At 40.6% G+C, this 27,848-nt stretch overlaps 1 protein-coding gene across 1 annotated transcript; it reads right to left on the minus strand.

Moving 5' to 3' along the window:
• Positions 1-1,295: 1,295 nt before the first annotated feature.
• Positions 1,296-27,688, minus strand: kcnk18 (potassium channel, subfamily K, member 18). Its single transcript, XM_052027722.1, has 3 exons — positions 27,463-27,688; positions 27,077-27,226; positions 1,296-2,131 (listed from the first exon to the last, which is right to left on the minus strand). The coding sequence occupies exons 1-3, from the start codon at positions 27,686-27,688 to the stop codon at positions 1,296-1,298; spliced, it is 1,212 nt and encodes a 403-aa protein (XP_051883682.1).
• Between the last annotated feature and the right edge of the window lie 160 nt (positions 27,689-27,848).

Below are 27,848 nucleotides of genomic sequence, written 5' to 3' on the forward strand. Positions count from 1 at the left end.
AGATCCTAGTCTCCAAACATCTTGAACTTCCTTCCCTTTGAACCAAGAACTCACTTTGTCAAGACCACATAGCAGCTGGTGTACAACAGCCACCCTATAATAAAAAAGATGGGAGAGGGACATCTTTCACTCCCCACAATAAAGTTTGGGACCTGGAGCTCCAGATCCTTCATAAACAGCCTCAACTTCCCACCCACCAACCCCATCAAGCACCACCTAGCCCATCCATGGCAAATCCCACATCAGACTCTTTGACCACTCCAGAACCCAGAGAACTGGACACAAGTCCTTGTTGATCTCAAAGGACTGGTTAAGAAAGAAGAAAGGGTGAAGCAATCAAGACTCACTGTTGTAGGAAGTATAATGACAACTTCCTAATTGCTTATTTGTGGAGTTAAACAGATGTTTAAAGGCTAGAAATTTTACTTCCTGGTTTATTGACTGTAAACTTGTTTCAGTGTGATTGCCCAAACAACTTCTTGTTGATATTGCTTATTGCTGGACTCCAGATAACCCCTTTGGATGATGTCTAAATATAATTTGGAAGGAGAAATTTATGCCATGGAGACCTTTTCTTTGAGGTTAGCAGTGAGCACTGCTGCATCAATGCTGACTACGAAAGCCAGGCTAAAACATGCAGAGGTTAATTACTTAAGAAGGGCGTTCATATATAATTGTGACCATTTATTTTGTGTATGAAGGTGACTTGCACATTATTTCTTGTAATCATGTATGTATTGCTCTACTTAAGTAAATTATTTGTCTTTAATTTATCAACATAAAATCCAAAAAATGGTTTCTTGTTTTTATGGGAGAAAATTTCTGGAGAATCACAGGATAGATTCAGCTTTAAAACATTTTACAAGCAAGTTACATGTTTGTTATTGTAGAGACTGCCAGAGAACTGCTATGTACATGCTTTGTGATAATATTGTAGACAGTAAATCATTGTCTAGAGGCAAGAAAATTATTTGCTCAAATTAGTAAAATAAAATTTAAAATTGTCCAAAGTTCTCATTTATTTGTGAGGAATATTCCATTTTGTTTGGAGGTGCCTTTACGAATGTACATAAACGGTGAGAAAATTTGGCTAACTCCAGAATCTCAAATGCCTATTTTAACTTCATGTACATATGATTACATAATATATTTATATATTAGTCTACTATATTTGTTCATATTTCAACACTAAAATGCACAGGTTAAATCATCATTATTTAACCTTAAAGCAAATTATTAAGAAAGTCAACTTATTACCAATAACCACAAAACAGAATAGCTACTTGCTCTTGGCTTCAAATCACTCTAAATTTATTCTGTTTGCCACCACGAATCCACATGCCCACTTGTCTGTAACAAAAAGCTATCCTGTTCTGAGTTAATTTAAAAGCCATAGACATGATTGCCATTCCAGTAATAATCAAAAGCGACGTTATCATTAGAAAATTAGGGTGGTCAGGGACAAAGTCTCCAAAGCCAATAGTAGTAATAGTAATAAAATAGAAATAAAAGGAATCAAGATAGCTCCAATTTTCCCAAATTGAAAGCACACCCGCACCCAAAAGAAGGTATAAAATAACAACACCTATGATGATAATGATTGGTACATCGAATTTTTCAAGTTCCTGTCCCAGGCATGGAAAAAAATTGTCATCTTCAACTGGCTTTATATCCAGCTGGGGGCATGATTTACTTCGGTCTCTTCTGCTAATCAGGAAAGGTTTCTGATTCAAATGTTCTTGAACAATTAACTTTTCAAATATTTTAGCATTTCTCAGCCTTTCAGTTTTTCTTTTAACAGAGGACTGAGTGTTCAATACACCTTTTATGCTCAGTGGTGTTATGATGACATGTGAGCCATTTTTAAAGAAGATTGATCTTGTTTCAGATTTAGTTTCTGATCTAGTGAAGCTCTGTTTTAATGAAGACCACCTTGACGGTGCTGCTGAGGGCGGCGGAGAAATGTTCTTCGGTATCCATTTTCTTATCTTGTTGTAAACTTTGGAAAGCAAAGCTGCCAGCATGTCTCCAACATCTGTGATGACCAAGAGCATAACAGGGATGCCAAAGGTTGCATAGAACATGCAGGCAATTTTTCCTCCAATTGTTAAGGGAAAGATATGACCATAACCTAAAATTAAGAAGAAAGATGTTATTCAGGACCACTAAGAAAATAATTTACATGACCTATGAAAAGCTATTCAAACCACCATGTCTCTGAGTTTTTTTTAAATTCTAATATCATCTGGTATCTGTTGGCCTGTGGCTATTCCAGGTATAGATGGTAATGAGAGATATTCAGGGAAGTAAATTGTTGCATCAACTTCAGAGTACAAAATTTTCCTTTGGTATTTCAACCTATGTTGAAAGAAGATGCACCATGAAATAGCCTCAGTCTGAAAGTTGAGATCTATGTGAAGGAAATCAAGTCCTTCAGATTGGCAGGCAAATTATGATTGTCCACGTGGAAACAGTGATCAACTCTACATTTTGTTCTGCTTTGCATTGAGATTATTACTGTTAATTCATTCATTTTGGCCAAAGCAGATTAACTACCTGAAGTTATATTGCACTCAAATATTAATTATGTATTTTTGGACAATTCAGAATCAGGTTTATTATCACTGACTTATAGGTCATGAAATTTGTTGTTCTGCAGCAGCAAGACATAAAAATCACTATAAGTTACAAATAAACAAATAAATAGTGCGAAAGAGGAATAATGAGGTAGTGTTCATGGGTTCATGGACTCTTCAGAAATCTGATGGTGGAAGGGAAGAAGCTGTTCCTAAAACGTTGAGTGTGGGTCTTCAGGCTCCTGTACCTCCTCCCTGATGGTAGTAATGAAAAGAGGGCATGTCCCAGATGGTGACGGTCCTTAATGGTGGATGTCGCCTTCTTGAGGCACCGCCTCTTGAAGATGTCGTCGATGGCGGGGAGGATTGTGCCCGTGATGGAGCTGGCTAAGTCTACAACCCTCTGCAGCCTCTTTTGATCCTGCGCGTTGGAGCCTCCATACCAGGCGGTGCTGCAACCAGTCAGAATGCTCTTCACGATAGAAATTTGCAAGTCTTTGGTGACATACCAAATCTCCTCAAACTCCTAATGAAGTAGAGCCGCTGACATGCCTTCTTTGTGATTGTATCACAAAGATTGTTGGGCACAGGATAGATCCTCTGAGATGTTGACACCCAGGAACCTGAAGCTGCTCAACCTTGTTTGTACCCCATTTACTCATCAGTATAAAATGCTTTGGTCAAATATCTTCAACCAGATCTTGCAGTTCTGATGGGAGATCCTGAAATAATAACCTTTCCTTCCTCTCTCACAGACGTTGTTAGTCCTGCTGGCTGTTTAACGCATTTTCCACTTATATTTTAGATTTCCAGTGGTGTTCTTAAGTTTTTTACGCATTAACTGCTTATGGAGACTGGTAGTAAAAACATCTTTCTTGTTTTGCATCCTAAGGCAACCACCAAGTTTAGCTCCAAAAAAGGTATGACTTTCATTCACTGACATTGTTTCAGAAAGAGAGTTGTACGATATCATAATCTGGCATTACTGTTTAACCAAGTCATATTTATTGAGGTTATTGAACTTCTCCCAGTTCACATTTACTTCCCTGGTAGTGCCATGTAACAAATAATTTTTCTTTGATTAACTTAACTGAGTTCATGAATGAAGTAATTGAGAGGATTGATCGGGGCAGTACAGATCATGTCATGCATGGAACTTTCAAAGGGTGTTTAGAAAAGCACCACATGATAGACATTAGCAAAATCAACACCCATGGGATTAAAAGGGTGGTGGATGTACAGATAGGAATTGGCTGAGGCAGAAAGCAGGCAGCTGTGGTGAAGAGTACTTTCAGATAGGAGAGTATATGCGAGAGAGAACATAGAACAGTACAGCACTGGAACAGGCCCTTCAGTCCACACTATCTGTGCTGACTATGATGCCAACTTAAACTAATTCCATCAGCCTGAATATGGTCTACATCCCTCCATTCTCTGCCTGTCCATGTGCCTCTCTAAATGCCTCTTAAATTTGCTGTTGTATCTGCTTCCACCAACTCCACTTGCATCACGTTCCAGGCATCTACCACTCTCTATATAAAAAACATGTCTCGCAAATCTCCTTTGACTTTATCCATCTCACCTTAAATCTAAGCCTCTATAATTTGACATTTCCACCCTGGGAAAATGACTCTGACTGTCTACCCTATCTGTGCCTCTCATAATTTTATATACTTCTATCAGGTCACTCCCTCAGCCTCCAACACGCCAGAGAAAATGATCCAAGTTTGTCCAACCTCTCCTTTTAGCTAATACTCTCTAATTCAGGCAAATCCTGGTGAACCTCTTTTGCATCCTCTTCAAAGCCTCCACATCTTTCCAGTAATGCAGTGACCAGAACTTTACAGAATACTCAAAATGCAGCCTAACCAAAGTTTCATACAACTGCAACGTGACTTGCCAACTTTTATACTCAATGCCCTGCCGATAAAGGCAAGGATGCCGTATGCCTTTTTTACCAACCTATCCATTTGTGTTGCCACTTTCAGGGAGTTAGGGACTTACACCTCAAGATCCTTCTGTACATCAATACTTCTAAGGGATCTGCCATTTACTGTATACTTTCCTTTTACATTTGATCTCTGAAAGTGCATCACCTCATAGTTGTCCAGATTAAAGTCCATCTGCTATTTCTCTATCCATATTTCCAACAGATCAAGAATCCTGCTGAATCCTTTGACAACCTTCCTCACTATCCACAACTCTGCCAATTTCCATGTGGTCTGCAAACTTACTAATCATCCACCTACATTTTCATCCAAATCACAAACAAAAAAGGTCCCAGCACTGATCCCTGTGGAACACCACTGGTCGCAGACCTCCAGTCAGAATTACACCCCACCAATCTCTGTCTTCTATGATGAAGCCAATTTTGAATCCAATCTATATCTCTCTATGGATCTCATATGCCTTAATCTTCTCATCATCCTTCCACAAGGGACCTTGTCAAATGTTTTACTGAAGTCCATGAAGACAACATCCACTGCCCTACCCTCATCAATCAACTTTATCACCTCCTCAGAAAACTCAATCAAGTTTGTAAGACACAACCTCTCCTGCACAAAGCCATGATGGCTATCCCTAATAAGTTCATGCTTTTCCAGCTGTGGAATATAGAATGAGGTCCCAGAGGTAGGTATTAGGACTTCTATGTATATTTTATTCATTATGGATGTGACTATCACTCAAAAGGCTAGCATTTACTACACATCCTTAATTACTTTTGAAAGACTATCTCTTGAACTGCTGCAGCCTTCTGATGAAACATCCCAGAATGTTGCTGAGTAGATTTAGATTCAGTGACGTTGCAGGAACAACAATATATTTCCGTGTCAGGAAAATGTGAGACTTGGAGGGGAACTTTTAGCTGGCCATGATCTAATGCACCTGTTATGCTTGCTTTCTTTGTTGCTAGGGTTTGAAATATGGTGTTCACGTAATCTTGGCAAGAAACTACAGTATATTTTGTAGCTAGTGCATTCTTCAGCCATGGTTGAAGGAGTGAATATTTTGTGGTGGAAGGAGTGAATATTTTGGGTAGTGCATGGACTGCCAGTCAAGTAGGCTTTGTCCTGCTTTGCTTTGAGTTTCTCTAATGTTGTTGCAGTTGCACTCACCTAGGCAACTGGACAATGCTCTGAGTACCTTATGGATGCTGAGAAAGATTTTGGAGAGTAGGGAAGTGATACTCAGCTTCTGACCTGCTCCTATAGCCAGAGCATTTTTGGGACATGTCCTATTAAGTTTCCAAGTTAATGGTGATCCCAGGAAGTTGATGATGGAAGACTCAATGATGGTAATGTTATTGAATGTCAAGAATAGTGTTCCCAGCTTATACAGTATCTGAATATTGATGGGTCAGTCTGCATACAAAATGAGTTACCTTATTACCTGCAGACCACAAGAGACTGCAGATGCTGGAATATGGAGCAACAAACAATCTGCTGGAGGAACTCAATGTGTCAAGCAGCATCTGTGGAGGGAAAGGAATTCTCAACATTTCAGGTCAAAACCCTGCATCAATCCTGAGTTCCTCCAGCAGATTGTTTGTTGCTTTATTACCTGCAGAGTTGTGAGTGGAATTGGCAATCACAACTCTTCATTTTGCAAGCATCAGTACACATGCCAACTTCTGACTCTATGGTGAGAGATATTTGATGAAGCAGCTGAAGTCAATTAAGCCAAAGACACAGTCCTGTGGATCTACAGTCCTGGGGCCGAAATGATTGACCTCCATCTGCTACCATCCCCTTCCTTTATGTGAGGAATAACTCCAACTAATGCAGAATTTGTCCTTGATTCCCAATAACTTCAGTTTTATCTGGGTTCCTCCATGCCACTGTCAGTCAAACACTGCCTTGACATCAAAGACAGCTAATCTAACATTGCCACAGGAACTGAGCCCTTTCATCCATGTTTGGATCAAGGATATAATGAGATCCAGAGTTGAGTGGTCCTGACAAAACCCTATCTTGTGCATTGGTGAACAATGTGTAAGAGCTGCTTGAACGCACTCGGTCTCATTTGCCATCACTTTGCCAAAGTTGATAACAGATGAAGCATGAGAACCCTGTAGCCATTGCTCTCAGATTTGTCTTATAATCTCAAGGAGTGCACCGAATTGACTGTAGACTGTCTACAGTGATAGCATTGACCTCAGGAGGAAGCTAAGATGGATCCTCTTCTTGGCACATCAGGGTGAAGATGATTCAAATGCTGTGGCCTTGTTTCTGGCCCTCAGTTGCTGAGCTTCATTATCATTATGGATGGTTTGGTTCTGAAGCTTCCTGCTCTAGCTAACTGTTCAATTGTTCACCATTCACAATTGGACATAAGAAGACTGCAGAGCTTCCATTGTGGAAAATAGAATGATCTAACTTTGTAAAGTCTAAAGACAAAGACCTCCTACCTCCCAATGTTGATCTCTGCTTATCCCAGGCTTGCCCACCTGTTACAACTATGTTTTGCTACTTTCTACTCTCGTCAACACTGCACAGAAACAGGTCCACCAGCCCACTGAATCCACACTGGCCATTTACATTAATCCTACACCAATTTCATTTTATTCTCGCCACATTCCCATCAACTCCCTTCAGGTTCTATCACTCACCTACACACTGGAGGCAATTTACAGTGGACAATTAACCACCCAACTTGCACATCTTTAAGATGTGGAAACACAAGAGACTGCAGATGCTGGCACCTAGAGCAACAAACAAACTGCTGGAGTAACTCAGCAGGTCAAGGGGCCAAGAGAAGAAACATGTGCAGTCACAGAGAAAATGTGCAAACTCCACACACACACAGCACTCAAGGTCAGGAGTGAACCCGGGTCACAGGAGCTGTGAGGCAACAGTTCCACAAGCGTAATTTTGAAAGCAACTTCAAAATTGGAGATTCTGTATTTTTTATTCCAGTCTACATTCTCTTTCACACTGGGAATGTACAAATGATGGAAATCATACCATAAACTGTTGAGGGGGCTTTCAGGGAATATTGAAGTAAACATTTTAATAAGTATATCTAGCCTTGCTCATGTAAATAAAATGATTTTAAAACATTGAGGTGAATAGTAAAGATATACTAAACTAGTTATTTGTTTCATATGGTGTTCATATTCTTGGCAAGATAAATTTATTTTAATGTTTAAACATTGGGCGGGAAGGCACTAGTATTTGTCCAGCAGTTCTAACCTTTGTCGTCCAGAGTTGAGATGTTTGTATTTCTACTGTGGCCTTGTTCATTTGCATGGATTTGATGATCTTCGATGGAAGATACATGAAGCTTACTTGTTTGCTTTTCTCTTTATTTTAGGTAACTAGTATTGCTCTTCTTAATAATTTTGCAAGGTAGAAAGAACGCTTTTGTTTCATTTTTAACAAAATATTTTTCAATGCGTTAAATTATTTGGATATATTTTAGCTGTTTCTGAATATCTCCTATCATTGGTGGTCATAACAGCGAGGAATGCCTTCTCATAGTGTCTAAAGGCTATAATGGGCAGTGTTAGAGCTCTAGGCGATACTTGGGGATGAGCAGAGGCACTTTTAAGGCATTGGGAGCCTCACAGCTGCCAAAGGTTAGAGAGACCACAAGGATCCCGCGGGAGGCGAATGTGAGGTATGGACTGGGTCAAATAGGGTTCGACCTGTTAAAAGCAAACACTTTGCAAAAGCTCATTTTGAGGACTATCTTCGAATAGCTGGGGTCGCCAGAAAACCTCATCCTTGTTATTTTGACCCTGAGATGCAGACACTATTGCTCATATGGGCAACTTCAGACAAATTGAGTTGTTAATGCAGTGAAGGAACTCAAATGATGATGATTCATTTTACTCTTTGAATTCCTCGATCTTAGATATCTTTATTAGTCACATGTACATTGAAACACACAGTGAAATATATCTTTTGCGTAGAGTGTTCTGGGGGCAGCCTGCAAGTGTCGCCATGCTTCTAGCGCCAACATAGCATGCTCACAACTTCCTAACCTGTATGTCTTTGGAATATGGGAGGAAACTGGAGCACCTGGAGGAAACCCACACAGACACGGGGAGAACGTACAAACACCTTTCAGACAGCGGATGGAATCAAACCCAGGTCGCTGGTGCTGTAATAGCATCATGCTAACCACTACACTACTGTGCCTGCCTTTTGTGCTAGATAGATAGATTTTACTGGTCAGTGCAAAATGGGGGAATGCAATAATTATAATTATAATGTGGATTAAAATCAGATATAGAGAGAGTAAGGCTAAAGTTAGCATAGTAAAAGAGTAGAGAATGGGGAAGATAATGTAAGCAGACATGTTATATTTTTCATTATTTCAATTTGAATTTAAAGTTGTATTTGAAGACGTTATTTTACACTGGAAGCATAATTTTACAGAATTATATAGGTTTAATACTTGGATTAAATTGTTTAAGCCACATCAGAGTTTGTTTCAATAATCCTGAGGGTGAGCAGAAAATTAATCTATGTCCCCACTCTAAGCAGCACAAATTTGATCTATTAACTCCATCAGTGCTTCTGCTCAGGTAATTACTAACAATCACAACATTTTTGCATAGATTTGTGTGGTGCCTTCTCATTAGTCAGCTCCAACACTCATTTTCCACAGAGAACTGAGTGGTGGGCGGGAACACCAGAGGGAACACCTTTGCTCTTCAACATAGTGCCAAGGGATCTTCCACATTCTCACGAGAAAGCTGATGGGGTCTTGGTTTAATATTCCAACTGACAGGCAACACCTTCAGCTATGCAGCACTCCATTGGTAATTGTTGGAGTAGCAGCCTAGATTTTTGTGCTCAGGATTGTGGAAGACACTTGAATGTGGAACCATGTGTGGGGGTAGAAGCAGCAATATGTTTCATGTGTTTTCTAGGTTCACCCGAGTGCAGTACCAGGAGTGCATATGATGCCATGTTGGTTGTGAGGGCACCATATTGGTTCTCTTGTGTGATAGACATTCCTATGATAAACATTGGAAGTATTTAAATATGGTAGTAATGCACCTTTGTTACATTTATGTCAATGTGTTTCTGAAACATCACCGCTTAACCTGCAGAGAAAATTATGGCAGGAAAAATTGTTGAGGAGATTTCATAAGTTGCAGTCACATGGATCCTAACCTTTACTGTTAGCTTCTGGTGATTAAACTATTTTTCTGGGAGGTTTTTATTCATTTTCGGTACCACTAGCATTTATTGCCCAAACCTAATTGCTCTCAAGAGGTTGGTGGTGAGCTGTCTTCTTGAACTGCTGCAGTCATTCTGGTGACAGTGCTTGTCTGGTAGGGATTTCCAGGATTTAGATTCAACAATGATGAAGGATTGGTGATATGTCTCCAAGTCAGGATGGTCTGTGAGTTGGGAGGAAAACCTGGAGGATGTGGTGTTCCCACACATCTGCTGCCCCTATCCTTGGTGGTACAGGTAGTGAGTTAGGAAGATGGTGTCAGAGTAGCCCAATCTAGTAACTGCATTGCGCTTTGTAGATGGTGCATTCTGTATGCTGGTGATGGAAGGCATGAATCTTTAGGATGTCTGATAGGGTGTCATGAGTATGAAAGTGCTTTCACGATGTTTGCTTGTTCTCTTTTGCTGAACATGGAAATGTTGCCAGGCCTATCTCTGGGCCTCATTATTGAAGGGAGGGAGAACCAGCAGCAAGTCCGGCACAGTCTACAACAAGGGGTCATGTGAGGTTAGAGTGCAGGAGCTATTGCATTAGGTGGGGTTTCAAAAACACAATGTTCTTGCCTGAACGTGGTAAGGTGGTTGCATTTCAGTCGGGAGACAACCATGGACCTGGGCCACCTGTTGGAATGAAAATTGGAAACAAACATCAGACCAATTTCAGATTGTTTCTGGGGCATCAGAATATGCAGATGGTTGAAAACCCTGATTCAGAGATCCAAAATGGATCACATCCATAGGGACTTGATGTTCAGTATTCCAAAGTAGGGAGAGAAAAACATATCCAATGTAACCCTCTTCTTGACGGCCATTGTTGTGTGTGGCTGCATCAACCTGCGCATAGAGCCCAGGTATGCAAATACCAAGTGTCACAACACTCTGAGGTTCTACCTGTTCTTGGTGTTGCGAAGGATGGTCTGGCATTTCATTCCATTCAGTTGGACAGTGCCACATTACCTGTCCCTTGTAGAAAATTTTCTGTGGAGAAATATCTTTAACCACAAATCAGTTAAGCAGTGGTTTACAGTGGAATGGCCTGGAGGTCCTGTGGGAGAAGCAGACAGTAGGTCTGGTCAAGTGATTCCCTGAGCAAACTGTCATCATTATTTGGAAGAAAGTCTCATCGCCAGAACTCTCAAATAAGCAACAAGACCTTGCTTGGCTGCTGGTGAGATGGACCTTCCCCAGCGACTCCTTCATGCATGCACAGAATCTCAATCCCACCACCCACTGGTCTTGAAGTGGCTGCATGCAGATGAAGTGGTCATTGACCTCCCTGGTGCATTTGTCAAGTAATTCTGGAAAAGGACGCAGTCGAGGTTTATCCTGAGCAGTTGCTTCACACAAGACTCTGTGCTCCAAGGGATGTTCCCAGGGATATATACTGAGACAAACATCAGCTGCTGCTGGAAAATTGTCAACTCAGTGAAAGGCATATTTTGCTTTGCCCAAAACTTGTTGGTCTTCCAGTGCAAGGAGTTGTCTGCAAACCAAATGCTGCAGACTGGCTTACTCCAAGATGCAGGAATATGTGCTGAACGACGCACTGAAGTTTCTTGAAGCCACTTCAAAGGCTCTAAATGAGAAAAGCCACAGGTTAATGTCCTCCCATATCTGGACACTGAGGGGCTGGGGCCTGTGCAACAACCTTCCAAACCTTTCAGCATGGAATATTTGACGATGAAACAATATTGTAAGTGAATGTAATGGTACGTTGGATACATGAATGAAGACGATGCCATGTCCTGTTTGTGTGTAACCGTATATTTTACAAATAAAGTATATTTTTCAAAAAAAAATGGATTACTTCACTACTTCATAAAGATTTCATTTTTGATTTGACAAATGGTTATAGCCCCAGTGCTTGTGTACAAACCCCTGTTGACTGATTTATTTGCTGATTATTCACTCTGGTGCATTTACAGATTTAATTCCTACACTGTCCCACCCCACTCCTTGCCTTGCTACAGTATGGCTCTGCTTGGAGCATCTTCATATCTAAACATCTCTGGTCTACCAGTCTTTGAACTAGAGCCTGGAAGTGTAAAGCTGGCTGATCTCTTCTTTAGTCTTGCTCCCTGAAGGCTGTGAGGAGCCTCTAGCTCTGCAATATAAGAAAGGGAGAATGGTTAGCACTTAGTAAGATGGGGAGTTGGGACCAGAAGAGAAGCTCCTCCTGATGACAGCAGCAGTTTGTCTTGTGTGATCAGGGAAGGAGGGAAAAATATTCAAATGCTATTCTACTGCCTTGCCACAAACCAGGTTCTTGTGACTACTCTTCCCAGCAATATCCATGATCTGTACTGTGGGGACAGCATATGGATGAACAGCAGCTTGTGGTTGCATCCTCTATGTTATTGTTTATGAGATTACTCCTGCAAGAAAACAAAATGGTTCAGTATTAAAATAGCGAAGAGTTTTGAGGACGTTCAAATCAAGCTAGAACAACATTTGTGAGTGTGTGACAGAGATGTGGACAATTGAAGGAAGCAATAGTTTGGAAAAGGGCAGGAGGGCTGCAAAATGAGTAGTTGAATAAAATAGTAATTTGCAGAGATTGCTGTTAATCTGGTGCATGGTTTACCCTGTGAGGTCTTAGAACTTTATCCTGCATTGTAACCATGCCCTTGGAGCAGTATCTCCAGAGTTGATGTCCCCTGCCACCTCTTTCCACCTGTGCCTGGCAGGTGGCCTTGATAACTTTTTGCTACCTGTTGGATAGAGGATACTCCTTGTTCTAACTTCCACCACAGTGTCAAAAAATATGACGGTGCCCAATAAATGTCCATAATCAGTTTCCATTCTCTGCAGGCAAAATTAACTTTCCTTTTAAGAGGTGCAAGCTAATTTTAAATGACGTATGCAACATGCATTACTATGGAGTTGATGCAGCAATTAATTTAATGGACTAGTAACCTCGAGGACTGAATGAACAATCAGGAGATGCGAGTTGAAATCCCACCATGGTAGTTGTGGCAGTTAAATAAAGTTAACAGTATGGAATTTTAAAAAAAGGCAAATAGTAATGATGAACCACAAAACTACTGGAATGTTGTAAAAATCTACCAGGTTCACCAATGTTCTGCAGTCTTTACACAGACTGGCCTACATGTGACTCCAGATCAGCAGTGATGGCTTTCAATCTTAAATCTCCTATGAACTGCCCTAGCAAGTGACATTAGTTGTGTCAAAGCAGACACAGAATAAAACCAGCAGACCTCTGCATTAAATTCAGACATTGGAAGTTCACTCCCAGTCCAGTTGCCCTTGCTAGGTCCTTCATGTGAACGTCGTTGTCCAAATGAAAGAACTGTCCCACAGACTAGTCAAGCAGCAGCCCAACATCGAAGGACTGACAGAATCATACCTTAACAAACAATGTGCCAGAATCCTACATTACAATCCGTGGGTATGCTTTGCCCCATTGGGAGAACAAGCCCACCTGAGGGGAAGTCACAGTTGGTAGACAGGGTGAAGAGACTAGCCCTGAGAGTCCTCAACATTGAGTCCAGACCCTATGTTTTGCCACATAATCATTTCTGTGCACTCCATCTCCAACCACATATCATTAGTATTTAATAGCATTAACAGTTCCCTGACATCAACACCCTGGTGTTTCCCATTAACCATAAACTCAACTGGAGCAGCCACTTTAATACACTTTAATAAGCTGGGTATCTTATTGACTCTCCAAAGCCTTCCCGGCAAGTAGAAGGCACGTCAGGAATGGGATATTCTCCACTTGTCTGGAGGATATCCCACCACACTCCAACAAAACTCAGGATGCACAACACCATTCAGAATAAAGCAACTCGCTTGATTGGACCCCATCCAGCACCATAACTCTTACTTCTAACTGCAGTACACCCCATGTTAGTGTATACTACCTACAGGTGTACTGTAGTTACTCACCAAGGGTATTCTGACAGAACCTCATGACCACCAAAAATGACGAGCATCATTTGCGTGGGAACACCACCATCTGCAGGTTCCCCTCCATCGTGAGTTGGAAATACATTCCCTTATCTTCATCTTCACTGGACCTAAATCCTGCAACTCCCTACCAAACAGCACTGTGGTAGTACCTTCACCAAAGGGACTGCAGTAATTCAAGAACGGGCTCGCCACCACCTTCTCGGGGGCAGTTAGGTAGGGGCAATAAACGCTGGCCTTCCTAATAACACCCATATCCTGAGAAGTGTATAAATAAGCAAAACTGAACCTCCCCAGTTCTGCACTTTGGCAAACTGCCAAGAATTGGTGATGGCACATTTATAAGAACTGACCAGCAGCAAACTTATGGCATCAGTTGTGTCCACAGAATTGGCTGTCACATCAAATGCAGGATTCCTTCTGCAGCCAAAAATGTGCTTAAACAAAATGGCTCTTTTACCATATGTTCTTTGATAATGATAAACAGGAAAGTTTGATGTAATTGGCAGTAATGGCAGATACCATTCTATTTTTGATATCTGGTCAGACACTGGTGACTTTGAAAGAGCCTGATAAATACTTGATGAACCCACTGAGTAATGGAATCTTGGAGTAATATGGCCTCCTTCAATCTCCCTCAAATATTAATTTGCAAATTTATTTATTTTGGTTGATTACTTCCATAATGAATAAATTTAGGCACTACATGTAAGGCACAAATTGTTACTTCATTGGGACCTATTATCATATTAATCAGCGTGCCTATAGATTTAAAGAGATTAATTTGTTTATTGTTGCAAATATAATTATCTTTTTTCCTTTGACTTCTTTCCTTTGACATGGATTGGGATAGGCTGTTTTCCGGCAAAAAGATGTTTGGTAAGTGGGAGATTTTCAAAAGTGAAATATTGAGAATACAGAAACTGTATGTTCCTGTTAGAATAAAAGGCAGGGCTAGCAGGTTTAGGGAACCTTGGTTATTGAGGGATATTGAGGCCCTGGTAGAGAAAAAGGTGGCATATATCAGGTATAGGCAGGTAGGATCAAATGAGGTGCTTGAGGAGTGTAAGAAATGCAAGAGAATACTTAGGAGAGAAATCATGAGGTCAAAAAGAGGACACGAGGTTGCTCTGGCAGACTGGGTGAAAGAAAATTCCAAGGGGTTCTACAGCTATATTAAGAGCAAAAGGGTAACTAGGAACAAAATTGGTCCTCTTGAAGATCAGCGTGGTCATCTATGCATGGAGCAGAGAGAGATAGGGGAGATCTTAAATGAATTTTTTTGCATCCAAATTTACTCTGGAGACAGACACAGAGACTATAGAACTGAGGCAAAAGAGTGGTGAGGTCATGGACCATATCTGGGTTACGGAAGAGGTGGTGCTGGCTGTCTTGAGGAAAATTAAGGTGGATAAATCCTCAGTGCCTGACAAGGTGTCCCCTCACACCTTGTGTGAGGCTAGTGCAGAAGTTGCAGGGGCCCTGGCAGAGACATTTAAAACATCCTTAGCTATGGGTGAGGTGACAGCGGACTGAAGGATAACTAATGTTGTTCCATTGTTCAAGAAAGGCTGTGAGAATAAACTGGGAAATTATAGCCCAGTGAGCCTGACGTCATTTGTGGGTAAACTATTAGAAGGCATTCTAAGGGACAGGATATACTGTATAAGTATTAGGATAGACAGGGCCTGATTTGGAATAGTCAACATGGCTTTGTGCATGGCAGGTTATGTCTAACCAATTTTACAGAGTTTTTTGAGGAGGTTACCAAGAAGGTTGATGAGGGAAAGGCAGTGGACGTTGTCCATATGGACTTTTGTAAGGCCTTTGACAAAGTCCCACATGGGAGGCTGGTCCAGAAGGTTAAATCGCTTGGCGATCAGGATGAAGTAGCCAATTGAATTCAAAATTGGCTTAGCGGGAGAAGCCAGAGAGTGGTAGTAGATGGTTGTCTCTCTGACTGGAGGCCTGTGACTAGTGGTATGCTGCAGGGACTGGTGTTGGGTCCATTGTTGTTTATCATCTATGTTAATGATTTAGATGATAAGGTGGGAAACTAGATCAGCAAATTTGCGGATGACACCAAGATTGGGGGCGTAATGGACATCAAGGAAGGCTATTAAGGCTTGCAGCATGATCTTGACCAGCTAGGAGGATGCGCTGAAAAATGGCTGATGGAATTTAATGCAGACAAGTGTGAGGTGTTGCACTTGGGAGGACAAACCAGGGTAGGACTTACACAGTGAATGGTAGGGCTCTGAGGTATACGGTAGAACAGAAGGACCTGGGAATACAGGTCCATAGTTTCTTGAAAGTGGAATCACGGGTAGATAAGGTCGTAAAGAGAACTTTTGGCTCCCTGACCTTCATAAATCAGGGCATTGAGTACAGGGGTTGGGATGCTGAAGTTGTACAAGATGTTGGTGAGGCTGAATTTAGAGTATTGTGTGCAGTTCTGGTCACCTATCTACAGGAAAGGTATTAATAAGCTTGAAAGAATGCAGAGAAAATTTGCAAGGATGTTGCCAGGACTTGAGGACAAGTTATAGAGAAAGGTTGAATATGTTAGGTTTATTCCCTGAAGCGCAAGAGAACGAGGGAAGATCTTATAGAGGTATACAAAATTATGAGGGGCATAGATAGGGTGAATGCATGCAGGCTTTTTCCCCTAAGGTTGGGTAAGACTAGAACTAGAGGATATAGGTTTAGGGTGAAAGGTGGAATATTTAAGGGGAATCTGAGGGGAAACTTCTTCACCCAGAGAGTGTGGAATGAGCTGCCAGCAGAAGCGGTAGATGTGGGTTCAATTGCAACATTTAAGAGAAGTTTGGATAGGTACATGGATGGGAGGGGTTTAGAGGGATATGGTCCAGGTGCAGGTGGATGGGACTAGGCAGAAGATCAGGTTGGCATGGACTAGATGGGCTGAAGGGCCTGTTTCTGTGCTGTAGGACTCCATGACTCTATGCTATTTTAAAAGAGGTAATAGTCTGACCAACATTAACATTAGCTCTTCCATTGAAATAGTGGGTAAAGAAATTTCATATGATACACTGTGTAATGTTTGAAGAAACTAATTACATGGGATTACTGCTGCCTTCTCCTCAGCTAATGCTGCCAAGAAATGAAAACATGGATCTTAACTGCATGATTCATTAATGGTATCATGCTTTTTGTTTTGACCCTGATCTGAAATCTATCCTACATCTTAGGGATGAAAACCCACTTTGGGGTTCCTTAGATATTGTGTGAATTTCAGTTACCAGACAGCGAGAGACCATTCCTCAAACACCATTTTCCAATAATGATCAAGTTCTCAGTCTAATTCAGACAGGTCATAATGAATGAATGGGACATAAAAATGTTAGGTTGATGCTATCAGACTCAAAGACCCTCGGAGTGAGTTTATCTAACTGAATACCTGATATAAATGGCAGAATATCTGTTTTCCCACATCCTTCATTTTGAGATGCACACATCTATAAAAATTCAGAAATTATTTTGAACTTTCATAACAAAAGGGAAATACTCCTATCAACCTCAGGAGTCCTATATTAATTCTGTATTTGAAGGGTAATGATTCAGTTGTTGGTTTAATACAAGGGAGTCAGGATGGAATATTGAAGTGATCTGCCACATTAACTTGACAACTGTACACACATGAATTAGGCAAGTGACTGTTGTTATATAATCAATGGATAACATCCTTGTCACTCATTCTGGACAAAGGATAAATCATATTTCACTGCATGGCAGAATTTCCTCAATAACAAGAAGTTATACCTGGGGTCACATGGGGATCTAACCTTTTTAAGGCAAGGCCATGACTTTCAAGAAGAGGAAGTACTGATGTTCAAACAATGTTCAGTTAGTAGCCAACATCATAAAAAAAATATTATTTGCATCAGTGTCCATTTTCAGGAATCCAAAATCAGGGCATGATATTTTTAAGTACCTGAGGTGTTGATTGCTCTTAGGAGAGTTATCCTAACTGGTTATCACACTAAGTAAACCTGTAAGCACCTTCAAGAAAGTGTACCTCGCAGTTTATGTACAATGATTAAATGAAATAGATGAAATATTACCTCCATTTGGTGGTTAGATTTCCTAGCTAGGGTTTACACCATTGTTGAAAAACCCCAGAAGAAATAATATTTTTTTCTTGATCACCCACCATTCATCTCAATATGTAATCAGATGTGAGGCAGCTGGGTGGCTGCACTAATTTGACTACTGACCTTCAACATTGCTTTATAAATATGGTAGAATTTAGCCTCCATAGAACACAAGGGAATTAGTACATATTGGGCAAGAGTGCAAAACAAGTCAGGTCCTATCTCCTGCACATTATTCCCAATATCTGACAATCTAGTCCATTATCATTAACAGTACTGAATATGACATAAGCACCCATCTTATTTCAATGTCCAACACAAGTGTCTACAAGAGCACCTTCATCAATAGCACCTCTGAACTTTGATATCCATGTTTTGTGTACTATCGTGCCATAGTGACCCATTTTCTTACACCCCAAAGCCCTCCTATTATCTACAGACACAAAGCAGATTAGTGATGGAATATGCTCCATTTGCTTAGTTGAGTGCAGCTTCAACCCTCAAGAAGCTTAATGCCACCTAGGACAAAACAGCCTGCTTGATTAGCATCCCATCAACCGCCCTCACTACCGCCCTGTGCACAGTGGCTGTAGTGTGTACCATCTACAAAATGCACCAGTTACTCACCTAGGCTTCTCCAACAGCATCTCCCAAACCTATGACTTCTAACACCAAGATAAGAGCAGCAGGCATTTGGGAACAGCCCAACCTGTGAGTTCCCTTTAAGTTGCGCAATATCCTGAATTGGAAATATATCACCAGAACTTCATAACTGGGTCTAAATCTTGGAGCTCCCTACTCCACAGCAGTGTGGCAGAGCCTTCACCAGAAGAACTGCAGCAGTTCAAAAGGGCAGCTCACCACCACCTTCTCAAAGACATTTAATGACTGATGACATCTGGACCCCAAAAAAAGAATTTAAAGATTGTGAGAAATTAGGCATATTTACTAATATTTCCCAATATATGACAGGCTGATTCTCATTTTGCTTTCCCTAACCAGCTGTATCGTAAACCATGTTCTCTGGGCAAGCTTTTCCTCTGTCCCGGCTGTCCTCAGAAGGCTTGCCTGCTGAAACATCTGCAATACCTTTGCATATCTTCTTACAATATCTTCCTGCAGAAGGTGGTCAATTTCTGGAATTCTCTACCCTACCCCAGAGGGTTGAGTTGGCTAGATCATTGGGAAGTATTTAAAGAGGAAGTAGATACATTTTTAAAAGATAAGGGCACTGATGTCACTGGGGAACTGTTAGAGAAGAGGAACTGAGGTGTGGGGCAGATCAGCAATGATTGTATTGAATGGCAGGACAGGCTTGAGGGGCTGAGCAGCCTCACCCTGCTCCCTATTTTCTTACGTTCTTTGCCAGCATCATAAAACTGGGGTTTGTTTTTTTCTCACAGCTCAGTGAATCCTATCAAAATTGCATGATAATGAAAAAGAAAAGTTGGACTCTTACTCACACATGGAATTCCTGTCGAAGATATCTCCAGCTGGAGACTAGTTAAACCCCTAGAGAAATGTTTTAAATGGCACAATATAGAGAGAACCCACAGAACTGCATTGCTATGTTTTAAAAATATATTAATACATTTTTAATCATCTATTTCTTCCTTGTCTGCCTTGAACCTTATAATTGACTACCTCAGTGAGTTTGAACACATTACTATCTTTAGTAAATAATGTTCCAGAAAGGCATTTCAGTACCTTTCCTGTTTGTTTAATTTATGCCAAAATGCTTTGAATATTGCAATAATTCTGTTAGACACAGAAAACGTTTTTCATGTATGTCTGTCATTTGGTTAATTAAATGGAGAGTTCAAAATTAGATTCTGAAATGTGCTTCTTGCAGAGGTGTTAGAGGCAGATTCTCCCACAACATTTGTGTAGTCAACCACAATAAACTGCCAAACATAGTAAGTTATGGACCTAATGCAGGTCAATGGGATTAGTATAGATAACAGCAACAGTGGGCAGGGACGTGATGGGCTGAAAGGCCTGTTTCTGTGCTGTACAACTCTATGACTCTAATATCAGATCTTTAAAGACAACAGAATATGGGAACGAGGAGGTTCTTTAGCCCCCTTGAGCTTATTTCATTAACTCATGTTATATTACATCCCATTTTAACCTTGGTCAAAAAAATCTATCTGTCCCACTTTTAAAATTTAGCATCAATTTTCATTTGTGGGAGAGAGAAGAGAGACAACCTGCGAGAGTCTAAAAATAGCTGAGAAACAGAAACATTAAAGATGGGCATAACAGGATGACGAGATGATTAGATAAGAATAAATATACATTCAGGAACATAGAGAGCAGAAAAATAAGAAATAATCAGAAATAGAAAGATACCATGGAACATGTACTAGGAAGAAAGATGCAGTTGTGATAGAAGATGTAATTGCCATCCTCAATCTGGCAACAGGATGAATGAAAGATTGTTAAGAGAGGAAATACACAAAACAAAAGATAAGTCTCAAAAATATGTCAAAAATAGAAAGCCAATGAGGTCTTCAGCAAGTTAATTACATTTACCCCTGTCCTTAAATGATGATCGAAGGTAAGTCAAGATTGTGGTTAACATTCCCATGCAGTAATTTTTTCCCCCATTAATTGTTTGTGTATAAAAGTCTGAATGTGTTTAACTAAAGAAAGTATATATGCAGTTCCCAAAATCAAAAGGGAAGTATCAATCCCATCAAACAAGAGATGTGAAAGGTATAAATAATCGTGGCATTTTTCTGACTACTTTGAGGATCAAAAGACATTTGTATTGAGTTTGTATTGAGGAAGAGACTGGACAGCCAACTAACCACTCTCATGTTACTCTTACTCTTACTCAGAGTACAAGGCTGAGCAGCGGCTGTGATTTTGGGAACTTATTGCATTGCATTTCACAGATTCCACATCCTACTGATAGAACTGTCCTCTGAATTCTAGATGCTCCATAATTTATTTTAATAGCTATAAAACATAAGGCAACCACCAGGGAATGAATAGCAACAGACAAGAGACTAAAGCTGCCTGAAGAGGCCAACAGCTGGTGACTGGGAACACATATCTTGAGCTTTTCTCTTCTTTTACAATCTCAAGGCACTGGGGCCAATTGTGCTGCTCCTGAGGTACGAGGTCTATGTGCTTTAATGCCTTTCCTATATTGCGGAGGGAGCGGAGATGAATTAGTATTTGCACAATACCATTAAGGTTCTCTATGAATTACTGAAAGTGTTCTTAGTGTTACTTTAATATTTATTAGTCTGGTTAACAAGAGCCATTGCCTGGACTATTTTAAGGTTCATTGCAGGAGAACAGACAAACAGCTGCCTTTGTGTTAAGTTCCTTGATCAAAAGTATAGCCAAATGCTTTTTAAAAACGAAAATAAGAGTGATGTACAGACTATGGCCTTGAATAATTTCAGGTACAGATACTTAACGTATTCATCTGTAATGTATCCCTTTGTTATTTTAAATGCATTAGCTTCTCTGAAAATATGGTCAAAAGGAATTTAAGACAATAATGTTCGTGCCATTTATCTATAAATGCACTTTAAAGGTCACAGATTAAAACATTGTAAAATAAATAGTTTGTGATCCCTCAGAATGGCAATATAATTTCTTAATAATTAAGTTAAATCTGTTCAGCAAAATATTTTAAAACATTTTAATAACTTGATAATGGCAATAAACTTTTTTCATCATCCAAAAACCTGTACATATACCTTTATATACATATTTTCTCTAGGCACAGTAGGAGGTCATTCAGACTCTCAGAGGAATCCCATCAGCCCCAATTCCCCTTCTTACTTTCCCTCTCTCACATCAGCTCCCCATTGACATTCCTCCCATCTACCTACACTAAGGGGTAATTTACAGTGGCCAATTTACCTGCCAATGTGTACTTGGGACGTGGGAGGAAAATGGAGCATCTAGGTGAAACCCACACTGTGACAGGGAGAACATGCAAACACCACACAGACATCTCCTGAGGTCAGAATTGAATCCCTGCCAAAGCAGCTGTGAGACATATCTGTCTTTATATGTCTGAACCAGGCCTCTAAATTTTTTTGTCCAATGAATTAAAAATGCTTGCTTACATAAAGATCTTCCAGTTTAATACAATCGCCACTTTAGAACATCAATGTGTGCTTGCGTTTAATCAAATAAAACTGTTCACCTTTGGCTGCAAGTGTACAATCTTTGCTTGAGCATCAGCTGCCAGTTATATTCATTTACAGACATTCAATTCTTTTTATTCCAATGGAGTCAACTGCTGGGTTGGTAGTGTGAGAAACAACCAATAATCTAACTCTTCTTATGGATTGCTTTGGGATTGAGGGTGAACCTACTTCCACTCTGATTTTGTGGGTTGTGGGGTGACTCATGAGGCCATTGTGGGAACCACACTCTTTCACAGGTGGAACTGGAGGTGACTGATGGGTGGGTAATTAATGAGATGTTTCCAACAGGGCCTCTGTGTTTCCAATGCACGGCCTTGGTTCTTAATAGCATCCCAAATATTCCTTCTTCACTTTGAGCAGTCATCGGCCAGGGATCCTCAGGGGATGCTACATTTGTTCAAGGAAACTTTGAGTTCATCCTTAAATTTTTTACTGGGTAATCTCTTCCTGTGACTGAACTAGGAATAATACATCTGTTTTGGGAATGGCCTGGCCTGACCAATGTAGCTGATTGAGTGTGACTTAATGCTGGAGCTGTTGGCCTGGGAGAGGATACTGACATTAATTTGCTTGTCCTTCCAGTGATCAAACGCTTATTTAGCACTAGAAATCACAGAGAAATTACTCACCAGAGAATTTAGCATTTCAGTTCAGAGATTTGGAAAACTTCTCATTGCTTTTCTTATTAGAACCCTCCTACTTATAAGAATTACTGGACCATGCAAAGCAAACGAAGAGGTTTCCCAGTAATTTCTCCCCTTCAGGTTTCATTTGCAAGCTAGGGTAGCTGGCTGATCAAACAGAAATAGTTCCCTTGAATACTGTGGATCTTTCTAATCAAATATTATGTTACTATGTCTCGATCAGAATGCTCAAAGATTGCAGTATCTTCCTCATGGTGCACCATTATAAACCATCCCAACTCCATCTGTTTCCTTCTCCATCTAAGACAATTGTCCCTGGCTGGTCATAAATCTCTGTTAGAGGTGGCAAATATCAAACCAAGCACATGAATATTTTAAATAATTAAACCTAAACTGAAATTCATGTTGATTACACATCTGAAATTTAAAATTACGGTATGTAATAATTTAACATTCACTAATATTATTTCGGTAGGTTTAAACTGTCTTTTCTATTACACTCCAGTACATACAAGGGTTAATTATGGAAGGAGTATCTTGTTGGGTTACAGACCACATCAGTGGTTGATTCATGTGACAACATAGACTTGTATGAAAATAAGATATTCATTGCAAGATGTAGGACAACAGAAACAAAAAACTGTGTCCAGAAGTAAATCAATGACAGCATACTTGGAGTACTCCAAGAAGCCATTCTTGGAGTATTGTGTTCAGTTTTGGTCGCCCTGCTATAGGAAAGATGTTATTAAACTGGAAAGAGTGCAGAAAAGAGTTACATGGATGTTGCCAGGACTTGAGGGACTGAGTTATAAGGAAGGGTTGGACAGGCTCGGGTTTTATTCCTTGGAGCATAGGAGACTGAGAGGTGATCTCATAGAGGTGTATAAAATCATGAGGGGCATAGATAGGGTGAATGCACTCAGTCTTTTTCCCAGGGAATCAAGAACTAGAGGGCATAGGTTAAAGATGAGAGGGGAAAGATTTAGTTGGAACTTGAGAGGCAACTTTTTTTTACATAAAGAGTGGCGTGCATGTGGAATTAGCTGCCAGAGAAAGTGGTAGAGACAGGTACAATAACAACTTTTAGAAGACAGTTGGACAGGTACATGGATGGGAAAGGTTTAGAAGGCTATGGGCCAAACACTGACAAGTGGGACTAGCTTGGATGGGGCATCTTGGTTGGCATGGACCATTTGGGCTGAAGGGCCTGTTTCCATACTGTATAACTCTATGCCAGGTAACATCACCATTATGGCACAGTCACTGTGTACACTAATTCATATTAATTCTGTGTTTCAAATGTGAGTTCACGTAAAGTTGCTATTTTCTTGTATTCCTAAAGCCCCTTGAAATAGAAATTGTGCAATGTAATTACAACTTCTCTTCAGCAATAATTTTCTGCAAAATTATTCTGTTTTATCTTAGATGTCCAGTTCTATATAATGACAACCTTCGCAATCAACACAGTTTTTACCATTGCTTATTGTGCGGTATATTGGAACTTTAAAATTTTCACAGACCAGTGCTATCATGCTCTTCTCCATCTATTCATCAGCAAACTCAAAGTGCAATTGCTTACATTTCTATTTGACTTGAAGGGGACTGGAGAGAATTCAAACCAATGATGCACAAGGACTCCGAATTGCTAAATTGGTGATTTTCTTATCTCTTCAGAACATTATACATTCCATTCTGGCTCCAGGATCTGAACAAGTAGAGGAGATTCATAACTGTGATGCCCTCAGTTGGCAGAATATGTGAGTTTTTCCCAAGAGAAATGCACTGCAAGGATTCATGCTCATAGACATGGCCCCTCAAGGCTTCCAGGGCAGTGTTTAGCTTTACCCAGCTTCTTTGTGCTCTTGCTTCCAAAATCAGTTCAAGTACCTATTGATCACTCACAGCCTTTATACCTGTAATTTGCCCGTGTATTCATGCAGCATGACAGGTAAGCTAAATAAGCATACTTCATTCCTGAAAAAATTGCGTTACAGTAAGAATTGCAACTCAAGGTTTATATAAAAATCGCAATTTATTGTCCATTCTTCCCTCAGAATAAACTCGTTATGACAGTGAGAATATGAGGAATGACTCTTAAAAATGACTCTTGCGGGCTGCCCCCAGAACACTACGCAAAAAGATGTATTTCACTGTATTTCGATGTACATGTGACTAATAAAGAAATCTTATAATCTTATCTTATAAAAAAAATGGTATGTCTTCCCTTGGGTAGATGTTATATTGTAATTCTGAAACTGTTTTGATGAAGATTCTCTCCTTTTTCTTGAGGAATGTATTCTTATCAGATTACACTAGGGTGAATTATTTGCTTTCAGTGATTGAGTCAGATCACTTTTCCTCAGATTTTCATAATGTTTATTTACACAGTTACAATATGTACATCATTTTCAACAGAATATTTACAAAATTCAAATTAAAACATGACCATCCTTGTCTGCGATGCGCTCTGGGCCACTGGTCCCGGAAGGCCTCCAGAGAGCCAGTGGAGACTGTGTGCTTCTTCTCCAGAGACACCCAGGCACGGACATATCCTTGGGAGAGCAGCCAGCAGTCAGCTCGGGCAGAATCCCCGATGGCCCACTGCCTGGACCTATGAATGGCCACTGTGTGAACCTGCACAGTGAATGTTCACTGCCTATTCAATCATGGTGAGTGTTCAATCTATCTTGTTTCAGGATCCATGCACACTTTATTGTGAGGATCACTGAGCAGCTGTTGGAGCAGGACTGATGGTTTTCTCCAAAGTAGGTCTGGTTATACTTATTATAGCCACCTGAACCACCACCAATTAGCTTAACACAGACCAAGGACTGAATCTGGGAACTATCGAGCTACATGGCTATAAGTAAACACGTGCATAATATATTTTATATTTAGCAAATAAACTTTAAGGGCAGATCCATTAATGCAGTTCAAATTCATAAGTATAGAAATCACTTGTTTTTTTTAAACAAGCACTTGTACCAAAGCAAAAAATCAAACTGCTGGAGGAACTCAGTGGGTCAGATAGCATCTATGGAGGCAAAGGGATGGTCAACGTTTCAGGTCAAGACCCTGCATCAGAACTGAGAGTGTAAAGGTAAGATAGCCGGTATAAAAAGGTGAGGGGGAGGGGTGCAGCTAGCAAGAGATAGGTGGATCCAAGTGAGGAGGAATTGATGGGCAGATGGTTGGGGGGCAGTGCGGGGGGGGGGGGGGCGAAGGGAGGGGGTGGATATAGTGCAGAGACTGGGAGATGATTGGGGGAAGACAACAAAGGGCTGCAGATTATAGCATCTGATAAGAAAGGAAGGTGATGTGTGGAACCAGATAGGGGAAGGATGCTGGCCATCTTGGAACAGCGGGGAGGAGATCAGGTGGATAGAGTGTGTGGGCGATAAGCAGTTGGAACCAGGTGGGAAAGGGGAAAGAATCTGGGTTACAGGGGACTGGTTGGCAAGGGGGGAAGTGTTTGGAAAGAAGGGTGTGAGCAAGAGTACCAGAGTGGGTCAGAAGGGGAGGGAAAGGAACAGAGGGTCTGTGGTTTACCTAAATTTGGAGAATTCAATGTTCATGCCATTGGGTTGCAGACTACCCAGGTGCAATAATAGCACAGTGGGTATAGCCACACCTCCAGGACTTCAGTGGACTTGCTATCTCCCCTTGACACTCAATCCAGATACAGGGTCTCGACCCAAAACATAGACTCCCGCCTCTGCCTCCACAGATGCTGCCTGACCCGCTGAGTACCTCCAGCAGTTTGATATTTTGCTCCAGATCCCAGCATCTGCAGTCTCATGTGTCTCCACTTGTACTAAACTCCTCTGTCCACGATTTTAGCCCACTAGCTATAAACACCATTAAAATAATATAAAGAGAAACTAGGTACTCGAATTTTAAGCAACACTAGCCAAACATGGGTGGTGCTCAAAGTAAATAGGGGCGATTAGAATGAGTAATAACGATGCTCTTGTTTTTGTTTCATTACTTCAGTTTGAAAGAAAGAACATGCATGTTATATTAACGCCTTCCAATTGCACTTCTCCAAAATTCACAGGTTTGATCTTTTTAAGTTATTTAATTTTGTTTGCATGTTTGAAACGGCGTTCTTCCAATTCTTTTACAAATCAGTTGGTTTCAGCACTGGGCTGGTTGTTCAAGACCTTTTCCCTTCAAATGTGAGACTGGAGCCACAGAGAACAGAGCCATTCGTTCCTAGTAGAGATCCTGCATTGGAGCTGACAAGGTCCTAGCAAGTGAATAAAGACAAGAACAACACCAAAACTGGAAATGAACGTGGAATCACCCAGAAGAATGGCGGAACTCTATATTGCACATGTATTTGACAATTAAAGTGGAATTGATTAAAAACTGAAACATCCCATTTCAAAATTCACACTTTAACTTACATTGTTACTGTAGAGGTAGGTTACTTACCGACGGTTGTGAACACGGTGCAGCAGAAAAACAGAGAACCAAGAAAGTTCCATTGGGTTTTGTTTTCTTTAAGATCGGACCAATAACTTCGAAAATATTTCAATTGCTTTCTTACTTCATCTTTAAAGTACTGTCTCTTAGATTCAATCCCTACAAGTAAAAGTTTATATAAATCTCCTGGAATAACTCGAACAGACACGAAAAATTTATATTAATCATTCAAGTAGATGTTTAAAGAGAAAATAACATGGTATACAATGAATTCTTGCAATTTTAATGTGTCGTTCAGGATAGAAGTGAATTTCATGCGACACATTAATTACAGAAACATTAGAGATATTCTGCGAATAATTAGAACAAAAGTTGATCTAAAATAAATCGGGTACCTTCTGTTCTGTCAGTTTCGTTCACAATTTCCCACAGCTTATTCAAAAAAGCGTCGTAGTTCTCTGCTGACTCGTTGGTGCTTTCCAGCTGCTCAAACAAAATTGCTCCGAAAACAGCGTACATTAACAGGAGGAAGACCAGGAACAAATGAGGGAAAGCGGTATGTGGAACTCTGAGACCCCGTAGGCTGCATTTCTTCGCAGGCGTTTGCTGCTGAGCAGACATCTCACTTACAGAAGGTGCTGTGACGGGGAATGCGAGCTGCAGCAACGCCTCTCCGTCTTTTAAACGGATCGCCCCGAGATAGCGTGCCCCACTTAGGATAACCACTGAATGTATGAGCTTCAGGCAGTCGGCGAATTAGCTGGCTTTTAAATTCCCAAGC

This window comes from Pristis pectinata, chromosome 12 (genome assembly GCF_009764475.1).
Source record: "Pristis pectinata isolate sPriPec2 chromosome 12, sPriPec2.1.pri, whole genome shotgun sequence".
Taxonomy (NCBI): Eukaryota; Metazoa; Chordata; class Chondrichthyes; order Rhinopristiformes; family Pristidae; genus Pristis; species Pristis pectinata.

What these genes read in the sequence shown, in the direction of transcription:
- kcnk18 (XM_052027722.1), bottom strand. Translation starts at nt 27,688, where the DNA reads ATGTCTGCTCAGCAGCAAACGCCTGCGAAGAAATGCAGCCTACGGGGT. An exon ending in CGAAACTGACAGAACAGAAG is followed by an intron (nt 27,227 to 27,462) that starts GTACCCGATTTA and finishes TTTTACTTGTAG; the next exon opens with GGATTGAATCTAAGAGACAG. An exon ending in CACCGTGTTCACAACCGTCG is followed by an intron (nt 2,132 to 27,076) that starts GTAAGTAACCTA and finishes TCTTAATTTTAG; the next exon opens with GTTATGGTCATATCTTTCCC.